The sequence below is a fragment of the Oncorhynchus keta genome, chromosome 10, assembly GCF_023373465.1.
Source record: "Oncorhynchus keta strain PuntledgeMale-10-30-2019 chromosome 10, Oket_V2, whole genome shotgun sequence".
NCBI classification, from domain to species: Eukaryota; Metazoa; Chordata; class Actinopteri; order Salmoniformes; family Salmonidae; genus Oncorhynchus; species Oncorhynchus keta.
This window is the reverse complement of record NC_068430.1, coordinates 74,462,382-74,477,260: the sequence shown is the minus strand read 5'-3', so window position 1 is coordinate 74,477,260 and position 14,879 is coordinate 74,462,382. Positions and strand designations below refer to the sequence as shown.

General features: G+C 46.9%; 2 protein-coding genes across 2 annotated transcripts in view; both read right to left on the bottom strand.

Annotated features, from left to right (window-relative positions):
- Positions 1 to 14,879, bottom strand: part of LOC118372603 (vasorin) — a 184,149-nt gene that overhangs the window by 132,462 nt on the left and 36,808 nt on the right.
- vasna (vasorin a) overlaps positions 1,716 to 14,879 on the bottom strand; it is a 49,970-nt gene continuing 36,806 nt past the window's right edge. Inside the window, 5 exon segments of the mRNA XM_052527938.1 lie at positions 1,716 to 3,031; positions 3,147 to 3,374; positions 3,591 to 4,150; positions 4,469 to 4,542; positions 4,544 to 4,702. Coding sequence (XP_052383898.1) covers positions 1,856 to 3,031; positions 3,147 to 3,374; positions 3,591 to 4,150; positions 4,469 to 4,542; positions 4,544 to 4,680 — 2,175 coding nt within the window. The 5' untranslated portion in view covers positions 4,681 to 4,702 and the 3' untranslated portion in view covers positions 1,716 to 1,855.

Genomic DNA, 14,879 nt, shown 5'->3' with positions numbered 1-14,879 from the left:
TCGAAGTCTTTGAACCCTCGTGCTTTTTTCGGCATGTGTGTGTGCCACTTTAATGGCTCAGGGTTTGCGGTGACAGAGCTTGGAGGACAGTTTTGGAGCTGAGCGTTCAAAAAGAGACTAGGTTTGTGTCCCAAATGGCACCCTATTCTCTAAAGTACACTACTTCTGACCAGGGCCCATAGGACTCTGTTCATAAGTAGTGTGCTATGTAGTGAATAGGGTGTCATTTGGGACAAGGATTGGTGTTTCTGGAGCTAACCATGTCCTTATGTAGCTTTGGCAGGCTATTGTAGTTGGCAGACAGTTTTAGACAGTAAAGAAGAAGAGTGTGGGAGTTTAGAGTTCAGAGTCTGTGCTGTTTCTGACACTTCTTATTCACATTTACTTGGTGAACAATTTCTACATGATCAAAATGTGAAGCGTTTTGGGTAGGGGTAAATTGAATCTAAATTCAGTCAATTCAGGTGAATTGGAATGACCTATTTAACAAAGGAAAACTCATCTTTAAAAGTAAATGAACCCTTTCAATTCTAAACTCTCTGAATTTAAATGACTTGGACCCCAACCCTTTGCCGTGTCGAGGGAACAGCACAATTCAATACAGCATCAACATTTCTGACTACAACAAGACAGGAGAAACAGCATGACAGCAACAGAGAAATCCACTATAAAAAAATACATACAAAACACATTACAAAAACATCATATGAAACCCGCTCGACAACAACAACCTTCAAATAGCGTCCATCACAGCTACTGACCACGCCGCTAAGGACAGAGGCTTCGTCCCAAGTGACACCCTATTCCCTGTATAGTGCACTACTTTTGACCACAGCACCAGTCTTTTCTAGTTTTTTTCCCTACTAGCACGGACTTGTCTGATACCTTGTTTATTGAGGGAAAACGTACTCACTACGACTGTGATATGTGGTTGTCCCACCTAGTTAAGATGAACGTACCAACTGTAAGTCCCTCTGGATAACAGCGTCTGCTCAATGACTCAAATGTCAACATTGGAAGGGTCAAAAGTAACATACTTAAAGGGAATAGGGTTTCCTTGTCTTTTCTCTCCATTTAGTCCACATGCCTTTCACAGCAAGTTGATCAACCCTGGTGGGGGTTGATAATACCAGTTCGTTGGGGGGGGTGTAGCAGGATGAAGGGAAATCTGACTGGTGGTAATATCGTCTAAAACTGTATTCTGTCCGTGGTACCATCTCTACAGAATCAGCATTTCACTATGTTGCAGAGAGATTCTCTTCCCTTCAGTGCAAGTTCTCCCAGGGGGCAGGTGGGGAGGGGTGCCTCGTTCATTTCCGGAAATGCTGAACAGTCTACAGAGCACACACACACCTGTGTTTCTATCTCTACCTCTGCACCCCACCTCTATTCCTCCCAACCTTGACTCTGTGCCTTCCCCATACCTCCACAAGCCCTGCTCTCCCAATCTCCTGATCCAGCAAAAGGATTGCAACTCATTCAATGCAGCTCTTTTCAAAACATCAACATTTCAAAAATAAAAGCATCATTATTACAGCATATCATGTCAATGCAAGAAGGCACTTCCGTTTTCAGTCCGATTATAAGATAGACCCTTTTTGGCATGGCGATTGCACTTTAGGTTTCAATACTTGTTACATTTCTATCAACTTGAACTCTGCTGGATGAGCTAAAACACCCCCTTTCACTGCCTCATAATGGTAGAGTCCTCCCATCCACTTAGAGATAACGGGCGTAGCGTTACCCTCTACAGGGGTAGTTACTTCTGTTCCATTCCATAGCTCTGAATGTCATTGAGTACATTGAGTGTCATTGAGAAATATTAAGAAATCCATGAAGACAACAGACTTAGTTTCTAGAAATACGATGGCTTCAAGGATGCCACATTATTATTCGATGGACAGTGCCCCTGTCCCTTCATGAGGGGGGCCTCATATTCTAAACCACCATTTTGTGGAAGGGTCTGTGACGATCCGCCATTTTGTGGCTGGGTCGGGATGGAGGTGTGACAGGGGGCGATATCCGCTCCCTTGTGGGGTAGTGTGCCCCCGTTCCCCACGCCGTTCTCCAGACAAGCCTTAAGGCCCTCCAGTTCCATTGGTCCCATCTCACCCCCTTCCAGCGCCATGTGAGCCCGTCTCCTCCGGAGGAAAAGAACCAGGATGGCCACCACCGCCACCCCCGTGACCAGGGCGAGAGCAGCCAAGGCTGGGATGAGGGTGTAGGTGAGCTGGCTCTGATCATCCACGTGGGGCTCCAAGGACGAAGCTTGGGGACCTCCCTCGGTACGAGCCTCCATACAAGACCCTCCCTCGGTAGGGCTACCTCCACTGCCTCCACCCCCGTTCACTCTCTCTGCCAGGGGGCTGGCGCACACCGAGTAGGTACAGTTGGGCCGGAGCCCTCGGAGAGTGTATTCTGGGTACGAGGCGGGGACGCTGAGGGACATGGGGCGCCGGTCGGGCCCTGAGAGGTTCCGGTAGGTCAGCTTAATCCCGCGGATGTGCGGCCTCGTCTCGAGGAAACGGTGCAGGTCGAGGAGGATGGACGTGGAGGTCACCTGACGGGAACTGATGTCATTGGGATCAGAGGTTACAATGGGGGCAACCATGGATGCCAAAACCTCGGGGGCGGAGGTTTGGAGAGGTGGCTGGTTGTAGTTATACGACTCCAGGTTCTCGCAGTACAAACCCATAGTTCCGTGGGGACAGAGACATCCAAGCTGTCCCAGAGGATCGAAGCGGCACGTACCCCCATTGAGGCAGATGTTCGGCGGACAGATGTGGCCCTCATCCCTGAAAGCGGTAGTCGGAGAAGCTGGAGGAGGGGGACGACTCTCAATGTCTGTCTCCGTTGAGGATGGTTCATCACTAGGGAATGGCGGAGGTGGGGGAATGGCGTTGGTATGTGTGTTTCCAGGGGATGTAGTCGGAATGGGGGGTGCGGAAGTACTCCCCTCCCCTAGGGCATTCGTCATAACAGTGGTCGTAGGTGGACAGCCGAAATCTTGATGGTCCAGCTCCGCCAGCACCTTCGAATCAAATCAAACTTTATTTGTATCCCATTTCATACAGGCCAGCAACTAAATGTGTTTCACAGGAAAATAAATAAAATATATTTAGAATGACAAAATATTAAGACAATACCTTGCCAGCATTCACTGGTGGGAAGTGGCACCTTGTCTCCTCTGTGCGTCCCAGATCCACATTCTTCTCTTTCAGCCAGCCAGGGAACCAGGCCAGAGGACAGAGACAGTTGAAGGGATTCTCGGCCGCCGTGAGGTGCCCCAGCCTGGGGAAGAGCTGGAAGAAACCCTGGGGCAAGCCCTGGAGGTTCAGCCCACTGAGATCCAACTCCTGGAGAAACAACAGACTCTGGAAAAGAAGAAGAAAAAAAAGAATACTTTATTGTCCAATGTTCACAAATGATCCCAACCCCACTAAAAAACATACACACGCAGGCAGTTTGGATAGGTTGGATCAGAGGCTTGACATAGTAAATCCCATGGAGCAGCTTCAGGGACTAAGCCATGTGTTATTGACCCATCAATTACAGGAATATTTGACACATTTTTAAGAAAATTTATGTACCTGGAAGTCCTCGTTCCGGAGCTCCCCAATGGGGTTGGCAGCCAGGCTGAGCTTGATAAGCCCCCGGGTGGCCTTCAATGCTTCAGGCATCCCCTCCAGCTGGTTCTGGGACACATCAAGGTCATGGAGGTTCCCCAGGGAGGCCATCAGATCTGAGTCCAGGGTGGTGAGCCCCAACGCAGCCACTTTGAGCGACTCGAGGTGGGGGGTCTGGAGGTCTTGGGGACCCAGCGTCGGGAGAGAGTTGAAGCTGAGATCAAGGAGGAGAAGCCTGGGGAGATGGAGCATTGGGAGACCGGTCAACTGGTTCCCCTGGAGCTTCAGTTCCAGAAGATCCTCCAGAACCTCGAAGGCCTCCGATTGGATGCTCTTGATGCGGTTGCCGTGGAGATACAGCCTCTCGAGATGCATCAATCCGGAGAAGCTATCCTTGGCGATGTGGGTAATGTAGTTTGCGGACAAATCGAGATTCCTCAGCGAAGATAGCGTTTCAAAGACCCCATCCGGGACCTCCGTGAGTTTATTCTGGGACAGGTCCAGCATCTCCAGTTCCCCCAGGCCTAAAGAAAAAGAAGACGAAGATGACTTTATATTCCAATGCATACGGATTTACAATGGAAAAACTTGTGTTCTACTTCATTCCAAACCCTCGAAAGACACACATACAGAGGTTGGAAAGGTTCGAGCAGAGGGTAGCAGTTCAGGGGTCAAGTGCCTTTCTCAAGGGCACAACAGCAGGAAATGGCATCCAGGACACTGATCCAGCAACACTCCATTTGCCGGCCCACTCCTGAACAAATATTTTCCTGTCACACATGGGATTAGAACTGGAAACCTTCCCGTTGCTGGCCCACTCCTCTAACCTCAACGCTTCCTACCTGTGAAGTCATCCTGGGCTAAAGTGTTGATGCCGTTCTGGAAGACGTAGAGATGTTTCACAGAGGAAGGGAGGTCGGGGGACGACGAGGGAACGACGCTGGATACAGAAGATGGAACCCTGGGCCTGACAAGAGCAATCCTCTGGACAGTGACCGGAGAGGACAGAGGAAGAGGAGGAGAGGAGGAGGAGGAGGGGGAGGAAGGGTGCCATAGTGGTGGAGTCCTTGTGTAATCTGAAACACAAAGAAAAAGAGAGATGTTAGTGTTGGTTGGTTGAGACTTTTCTGGGAAGGAAAATGTGTCATATTTTCAGAGTAACGGATCAGCAGCGGTCAAAAACCTGGATGAGATAAAATAATTTATTTCTGAGCATAATTTCCACACGTCCAAGTCTATTGGCTGTTTAATGCGGTCAGAGTCCGATTATTCTTATCCTTACATTTCAGGATGCACGCACAAACACACAATCCAAGCCATCAAAAAACTTCCCCTTCCCAATCCACCACAGGAAAGAAATCCCCCATTGTTGACTTCCCTCATGACATCAGAGAACACAACAAGTAGAGTCAAACACAGTAACACAGAAACAGACCCCAGTCTCCCTCCCTATTCTCCTCAACCAGAGCATACAACCATGACCCCATAGAGACTGCAACATCACTATGATGAAACCCTGCCCAGTCACACACACAGCCCCTTCATAGTGACTACATTCACTGTCTGCTTGGTGAGCACACACACAGTGGGCCTGAGTCCTGAGCGAGGTCCTGTCTTGGCCCACCCACAGTCACTCCATCCTCATTGTTTATGGCATTGGTGTGTGTGTGTGTGTGTGTGTGTGTGTGTGTGTGTGTGTGTGTGTGTGTGTGTGTGTGTGTGTGTGTGTGTGTGTGTGTGTGTGTGTGTGTGTGTGTGTGTGTGTGTGTGTGTGTGTGTGTGTGTGTGTGTGTGTGTGTTTATGGCAGTGTCTCCAGCCCATGAAAACCGCCCTGGCTTTAAACGACTGGACACCCACGAAAACACAGCTACTGCATACAAACACAAACTATGGCTTTGTGAGAGTGTATTGGAGTGTGTATCACACACACAGACACACACACACACGGATGTATGCATACACTCCCAAACCTGCAGACACAGACACACACACACACACACAGACACACACACACACACACACTTCTTCATTCATACTTATGGACACATACACGGCTACTTCATACAAACACATGCTTTCTCAAAATGTACTCACTCACACACGTTTGCCCACACACCCCTAGCCAGACACACGGTCACCATAAACACAAACAATGTTGGCTATAGGAGGGGGGCAAAAGAGAGAGACTAATTAACAGAGAGAGAGAGAGAGAGAGAGAGAGAGAGAGAGAGAGAGAGAGAGAGAGAGAGAGAGAGAGAGAGAGAGGGAGAGAGAGAGAGAGAGAGAGAGAGAGAGAGAGAGAGAGAGAGAGAGAGAGAGAGAGAGACACTCTAAGCATCAGCTACAGTTACATACATGTATTGACAGTGTATGGACATATTAAAGCCTTCCCACATCCCTTCTAGACCTTTAGCAGGTATATAGCCTGTAATAATGACCTCTGACACGTAGAGATCTGGGATTAGCTGTGTGTGTTTTAATAATAAAGCAGGTTGAGCTGTGTAATCTATAATGTTCTGGGTGGGTGGTGAGATGGGAGTAGGTGACTAAAGCCTCTGATCTAGGATCAGCTTACTTTCCACGAGTCTTGACCATAATCATTAGGGGAAAATGGAAACTTGACCTAAGATCAGTGTCTAAGCGGCGACTTTTACAGTGATCTCACTCTGTAGGCCTATATACAGTAAAACCACATGGGGCCCGTAGGCCTAGGGCTGTCCAGTGAGATGCCTGAGGGGAAAGGAAGGTGCATGAAATGGGGTTTGAGGTGGTTCAATTTAAAAATGTGTGTGTGTGTGTGTGTGTGTGTGTGTGTGTGTGTGTGTGTGTGTGTGTGTGTGTGTGTGTGTGTGTGTGTGTGTGTGTGTGTGTGTGTGTGTGTGTGTGTGTGTGTGTGTGTTTGTGTGTGCCAGAAGCTAGCAGTTAGCTGTAGCAACAGTCTCAATGGGGACGATATACTCTGTGATTCACCTCAGTGGAGAAGATAAACCGCGTAGTCACTACCCTCTACCTCTTCTACACCTTCTCATAATCTCTACCTCTTCTACACCTTCTCATAATCTCAACCTCTTCTACACCTTCTCATAATCTCTACCTCTTCTACACCTTCTCATGACCTCTACCTCTTCTACACCTTCTCATAATCTCAACCTCTCTTCTACACCTTCTCATGACCTCTACCTCTTCTACATCTTCTCATGACCTCTACCTCTTCTACACCTTCTCATAATCTCTACCTCTTCTACACCTTCTCATGACCTCTACCTCTTCTACACATTCTCATGACCTCTACCTCTTCTATACCTTCTCATGACCTCAACCTCTTCTACACATTCTCATGACCTCTACCTCTTCTACACCTTCTCATGATCTCTACCTCTTCTATACCTTCTCATAATCTCTACCTCTTCTACACCTTCTCATGACCTCTACCTCTTCTACACATTCTCATGACCTCTACCTCTTCTACACATTCTCATGACCTCTACCTCTTCTACACATTCTCATAATCTCTACCTCTTCTACACCTTCTCATAATCTCTACCTCTTCTACACCTTCTCATGACCTCTACCTCTTCTACACCTTCTCATGACCTCTACCTCTTCTACACCTTCTCATGACCTCTACCTCTTCTACACCTTCTCATAATCTCTACCTCTTCTACACCTTCTCATGACCTCTACCTCTTCTACACCTTCTCATGACCTCTACCTCTTCTACACCTTCTCATAATCTCTACCTCTTCTACACCTTCTCATAATCTCTACCTCTTCTACACCTTCTCATGACCTCTACCTCTTCTACACCTTCTCATGACCACTACCTCTTCTGCACCTTCTCATAATCTCTACCTCTTCTACACCCTCTCATGACCTCTATCTCTTCTACACCTTCTCATGACCTCTACCTCTTCTACACCTTCTCATAATATCTACCTCTTCTACACCTTCTCATGACCTCAACCTCTTCTACACCTTCTCATGACCTCTACCTCTTCTACACCTTCTCATAATCTCTACCTCTTCTACACCTTCTCATGACCTCTACCTCTTCTACACCTTCTCATGACCTCTACCTCTTCTACACCTTCTCATAATCTCTACCTCTTCTACACCTTCTCATGACCTCTACCTCTTCTACACATTCTCATGACCTCTACCTCTTCTACACATTCTCATGACCTCTACCTCTTCTACACCTTCTCATGACCTCTACCTCTTCTATACCTTCTCATGACCTCTACCTCTTCTACACCTTCTCATGACCTCTACCTCTTCTACACCTTCTCATGACCACTACCTCTTCTGCACCTTCTCATAATCTCTACCTCTTCTACACCCTCTCATGACCTCTACCTCTTCTACACCTTCTCATGACCTCTACCTCTTCTACACCTTCTCATGACCTCTACCTCTTCTACACCTTCTCATGACCTCTACCTCTTCTACACCTTCTCATGACCTCTACATCTTCTACACCTTCTCATGACCTCTACCTCTTCAACACCTTCTCATGACCTCTACCTCTTCTACACCTTCTCATGACCTCTACATCTTCTACACCTTCTCATGACCTCTACCTCTTCTGCACCTTCCCATAATCTCTACCTCTTCTACACCCTCTCATGACCTCTACCTCTTCTACACCTTCTCATGACCTCTACCTCTTCTACACCTTCTCATGACCTCGACCTCTTCTACACCTTCTCATGACCTCTACCTCTTCTACACCTTCTCATGACCTCTCCTCCCTCTTTCTTTTTTCTATGTCTGTCTGTTTCTTTCTCAATCAATCACATACCCATATATTTATTATCTTTCGTCTTCTTCTCACATGCTTTTAGTTATTATAGCAGGGCAAGGTTGAAACTCATAGGCCTATCAGTTCCAGGGAAAAGGTCCATTTCCTGAAGAAAAAGGTTTAATAAGAAGTGACTTTCAAGGCAGAGTATCTCAGTGAGACGCGCCCTCAGTCGGGTCAGGGAACACTTTGAGAGTCATTGGCGAGGCAAATGTCCCCCTTATCTCAACTGGGAGAGACTAGAGGTTTTACAGCAAACAACAAGGCTACCTACAGTGCATATCTCTGTTCGGCAAAGATAACACTGATAAATTAAAGGTTGTTGCTATTTTAGATGCAGGGGTGGAATCAATTTTCCTTGGTTGTGTTTCAGCTGTACAGTGACCTTGAGTTACTTTATAGGAGCCTACTGTCTGCAAGAATGGACTACAAGTACACAAGTATTTCACATGCACATGCAAACACACACAAAAGCATGACCATACATTCTAAATATTGCTCTCTCTCTCTCTATCTCCTTCTCTCCCTCTGTTCCTCCCACTCACTGCCTTGGTCTCTCTCAGTGAACCCTGCACGACTCTCTATCTCCTTCTCTGCATCCCTCACTCCTGCCCTCTGCATGGCTCCTGAGGTTGGAAGTTGGATAGAAACCCGAGACGTTTCATTAAAGTGGAGAAGTGAAGGGGCCGACCTCCGGCCTCCTGCCCTCCTTTACCTCCCTCCTCATCCACCCTTTTCCTCATAACAGGAGAGATCAGTGCCTGATCCGGCAGGCGCGGCTGGAATTTGCAACAACCCCCCAAAAATCCATCTTGATCAAGGAGAGAGGGAGAGAGAAAGAGAGACAGAGACAGAGAGAGAGAGAGAGAGAGAGAGAGAGAGAGAGAGAGAGAGAGAGAGAGAGAGAGAGAGAGAGAGAGAGAGAGAGAGAGAGAGAGAGAGAGAGAGAGAGAGAGAGAGAGAGAGAGAGAGAGAGAGAGAGAGAGAGAGAGAGAGAGAGAGAGAGAGAGAGAGAGAGAGAGAGAGAGAGAGAGAGAGAGAGAGAGAGAGAGAGAGAGAGAGAGAGAGAGAGAGAGAGAGAGAGAGAGAGAGAGAGAGAGAGAGAGAGAGAGAGAGAGAGAGAGAGAGAGAGACAGAGAGAGAGAGAGAGAGAGAGAGAGAGAGAGAGAGAGAGAGAGAGAGAGAGAGAGAGAGAGAGAGAGAGAGAGAGAGAGAGAGAGAGAGAGAGAGAGAGAGAGAGAGAGAGAGAGAGAGAGAGAGACAGAGAGAGAGAGAGAGAGAGAGAGAGAGAGAGAGAGAGAGAGAGAGAGAGAGAGAGGAGAGAGAGAGAGAGAGAGAGAGAGAGAGAGAGAGAGAGAGAGAGAGAGACAGAGAGAGAGAGAGAGAGAGAGAGAGAGCGAGAGAGAGAGAGAGAGAGAGAGAGAGAGAGAGAGAGAGAGAGAGAGAGAGAGAGAGAAAGGAAGCGGGAGAGATGTTGTTTTTTGTTAATTCTCTCTTTTGTTTACTTCACTTACTTTCAATGTAAACATGTGTTTCCCATGCCAATAAAGCCCCTTTGAAGTGAATTAAGCGAGAGAGAGCAAGGTCTCTAAGGGACAACAAAGGTGAAGAGGGAGATTAGAGGGAGGGATGGCTGAGGGGTAACAGAGTTTAGCATATTAGTCTTTCCTCTATACACCTGCCATATCCCTCACGGCACAATGCCTCTCCCCCCATGTGACCTTCTTTTAGTGTGTATGGACTGACATGTAAGGTATGTGTAACTGATAGATGCACACACACACATACATTTAAAACGTTAACACGTAGTGTGTGTGTATGTAAATTGTAAAGTGTTTTGTCTGTAATTTTTGGTTTTACATCAGACCCCAGTAAGACTAGCTGTTGCCATTGTCGTCGGCTAATAGGGATTCTAATCAAATCTAAATCTCTCTCTCAACCTGATACAACAAGCCTTGTGAGTTACTTCTTAGTAGTTACTTTTTAGTTACTTCATAGTACTAGTTACTTCTCAGTAACCAATTCTAGGCTCTTCCTGCTTTCTCAATCAGTCAATCAGTCAGCTATTCATTGTAACGTTTGTTGTTGTTGTCAAAGTCAAAACTAAATAGAGCTATGTCATTCATTAGGGCTGATTTCAGTCGGTTGGTTGTTGCCATGGAAACCAAAACCAGATGTCACTCACAACGTCATCAGGCGCATACCTGAGGGTTAATGGTAAAGAGGGCACAACAGGAAAGGTGCGACATCACATAACACACACACACACACACACACACACACACACACACACACACACACACACACACACACACACACACACACACACACACACACACACACACACACACACACACACACACACACACACACACACACACACACACCTAACACAAAGCTTGCCATGTCACTCTGTCAAGTCAGTCACAAGGAAATTACCTTCCCTAACATTCACTGTAGCTAATCTAGCTATTATCATACCCATTATACTCACTAAACCCTGTAGTGTAGAACACACATACACACACACACACACACACAAACTCTTCTAGAATGAAATAATTATTTTATGATATGGTATTCAGACAAGGCACAGTGCACCTTTGTTTAAAAGCTTTTTCTAGGACCCGAAAGGCACACTGAGCCTGCATCCAAAATGGCGCCCTATTCCTTATATAGTGCACTACATTTGACAAGAGCCTTAAGGACCTTGGTCAAAAGTAGTCCAAAATAGTGCACTAAATAGGGAATCGGGTGGTATTTAGGACACAGCCATAGGCCTATTAGGAATCCGGAACTCTGTATTTATCCAGCTGATAGAACTGTAACTGCAGTAGGTAGGTAAGCTGCTCTGGGTCTTTAAAGGGTAACGGCCTCAGAGCAGTTTGAACTTGGCAGGTAGCCGAATGACTGACAGATTGAAGAGAGAGAGAGAAGAACAAGAAGAAGAAAGAGAGAGGCTTAATAAATAAAGACAGAAAGAGGGAGAGTAAAAAGCAAGAGGGAGATGATTAAGAAAGAGAGAGAAATTAGAACAAGAGCGAGAGAGAGAGAGAGAGAGAGAGAGAGAGAGAGAGAGAGAGAGAGAGAGAGAGAGAGAGAGGTGGGGGGAGAAAGAGAGGAGTGTATGAAAGGAAATGACTAATCACAGTTTATGTTTCTCACTCATCAAGTTCCACAGGACGTTGGGCCCCTCTTTTGACAGTTCTGCCTTTTACTAATAGTTAAGGTGATGACAACGTTAATGATACCTGGCAGATGCAGCAGTGCACATGCAGTCTACACAAGACAGGAAGTCTACAATGTAACAATACAAACTATTTTACAGAGAATACAGTCTGTATCAGCAGACCTAAATTTGCTTGAACAAAATGCTCAATTAAATTCTATATGTGTTGCTCAAATATCTCTCTCTCTCGTTGCACATCAGGATATTGTGTCTGAACCACCCTTTATGCCAGGAGTTTTTCCTCGTCAGGTCACATGGCCAGGGAATACTCTGGGTCCTAGTTATGACAGACAGACTCCAAATCCCATCCATCTGTAGTCCTACGTCTGAAATGAGGTTTGATATTACTTCTGAGGAAAGGGATATAGCTAGAAAATGATTTGGCTTCAATTGCAAAGCCTCAGAATGAGAGTCCAAATGAAAGTGGGGGCGGACGGAGGGAGGGAGAGCTGAAAGGACGGAGAGATGAAAGGACGGAGGAATGGAGGGATGAAAGGACGGAGGGACGGAGGGATGGAGAGATGAAAGGACGGAGGGATGGAGAGATGAAAGGACGGAGGGATGGAGAGATGAAAGGACGGAGGGATGGAGGGATGAAAGGATGAAAGGACGGAGGGATGGAGAGATGAAAGGATGGAGGGATGAAAGGACGGAGGGATGAAAGGACGGAGGGATGAAAGGACGGAGGAGGGATGAAAGGACGGAGGGATGGAGAGCTGAAAGGACGGAGGGATGGAGAGATGAAAGGATGGAGGGATGAAAGGACAGAGGGATGAAAGGACGGAGGGATGAAAGGACGGAGGGATGAAAGGACGGAGGGATGGAGAGCTGAAAGGACGGAGGGATGGTGAAAGGACGGAGGGATGAAAGGACGGAGGGATGGAGGGATGAAAGGACGGAGGGATGGAGGAATGAAAGGACGGAGGGATGAAAGGACAGAGGGATGAAAGGACGGAGGGATGGAGGGATGAAAGGACGGAGGGATGATGGAGGGACGGAGGGATGGAGAGATGAAAGGACGGAGGGATGGAGGGATGAAAGGACGGAGGGATGGAGAGATGAAAGGATGGAGGGATGGACGGAGGGAGATGAAAGGATGGAGGGATGGAGGGATGAAAGGATGGAGGACGGAGGGATGGAGAGATGATGGAGGGATGGAGGGATGAAAGGACGGAGGGATGGAGGGATGGAGGGATGATGGAGGGACGGAGGGATGGAGGGATGAAAGGATGGAGGGATGGAGGGATGATGGAGGGACGGAGGGATGGAGGGATGAAAGGACGGAGGGATGGAGGGATGATGGAGGGACGGAGGGATGGTGAGCTGAAAGGACGGAGGGATGGAGAGCTGAAAGGACGGAGGGATGGAGGGATGAAAATGGAGGATGGAGGGATGGATGGAGATGAATGGAGGACGGAGGGATGGAGGGATGATGGAGGGACGGAGGGATGGAGGGATGAAAGGACGGAGGGATGGAGGGATGATGGAGGGACGGAGGGATGGAGAGATGAAAGGACGGAGGGATGGAGGGATGATGGAGGGACGGAGGGATGGAGAGATGAAAGGACGGAGGGATGGAGGGATGATGGAGGGACGGAGGGATGGAGAGATGAAAGGATGGAGGGATGGAGGGATGGAGGGAAAGAATGAAAGTCTTACAACTCTATCGTCTCATCTCTGGAAAAAACACTTTTCTCCTTTTATGTCACATATCGTCCCACTCCTTTCTTTCTTTCATTCTCTCCTTCATCTGTTTGATTTCCTGTTTCAATGGGATTACTTCTGAACCACAAAGCCCTGGACAATGGTTTGCCATTAAACACATTGGTTTCATAGACAGAGACTAACTGAACACTGGCCGCTCTTACCACATTGAGAAGTTGTACTGTACGTTATGAAGTGATGAAAAACTAAACCTGTGTTGAAATGGCATTACCTATTTTATATTCACTATGGAATGTTTCCATCTTGGAAGGCACTTTGTGTCTTTCTTTCTTTCCCTGTGTGTCTTCTCTCATTATTTGTAGAGATTGGTATCTCCTTGAAATAGAGCAGGACCCTCTCACATGCCCTGGTACGTGCGCACGCACACACTACCACAGATGGATTTTATTACCCACAGTGCATTGGGGGCCATCTCTCACTGTGACAACACCGCACTATAAACTTTTGTCCCCCAGATTGGAGAGAGGAGGAGAGAGACCAAGAGAGATAGAGAGAGAGAGAGACAGAGAGAGACAGAGAGAGACAGAGAGAGAGAGACAGAGAGAGACAGAGAGAGACAGAGAGAGAGAGAGACAAAAATACCAATTGTCTGGTATATACAGAGTAAAACAATTCCATTCATACAAACCCCAGTGTGTAAACAAAGGAAACTATACTCAGACCACATTTTTTTATTTTACCTTTATTTAGCTAGGTAAGTCAGTTAAGAACTAATTCTTATTTACAATGACATCCAAAGAACAGTGTGTTAACTGCCTGTTCAGGGGCAGAACGACAGATTTTTACCTTGTCAGCTCGGGGAATCGATCTTGCAACCTTTCAGTCACTAGTCCAACGCTCTAACCACTAGGTTACCTGCAGCCCCTACGTGACAAAGGCCAGACAGACAATATGCGCAGCCCCTTCTCTTTATCCCTCTCTTTCTATTTGGTAAATAATCAAAGTCAAGACCTGTATGTATGGCCAGATGGGCTCTGCTAGCCTGGGTTAAACTGAATGCTGTAAAACTACAGGGATCACTCTTCCGTCCTGTTTAACCAGGCTCGAGGTCTGCTGATACAGTACATACAATGTCTTAATCCATCCCCAAAGTCATTATACTTCTGAAAGAGGTGGCCCTTATTTTCAGATTTACGATCCAGACTTCTTTGTCCCTCATTTCTTTTCTTTCCCTCTTATCTTTTCCCAAAATCACAAGGGAGTACCAGCACATACCAAATATGACCACTTGACATAAAAGGGCCGGCTTAACTCCTGAACTGACTTTTTTTTAGGTGAGGGAGGGAGGTAAAGGATGGTAATGAATAACATGTCTGTAGGTGTGTTGATGGAGGGATTTCTGTTCTTTCATGACCTCTTAAAGGGGGATGACAGTGATTTAAGACTGGTTAATACTAGAGGTTGACCGATTAATCAGAATGGACGATTAATTAGGGCCGATTTCAAGTTTTCATAACAATCGGAAATCAGAATTTTTGGACACTTTTTTTTTTACAC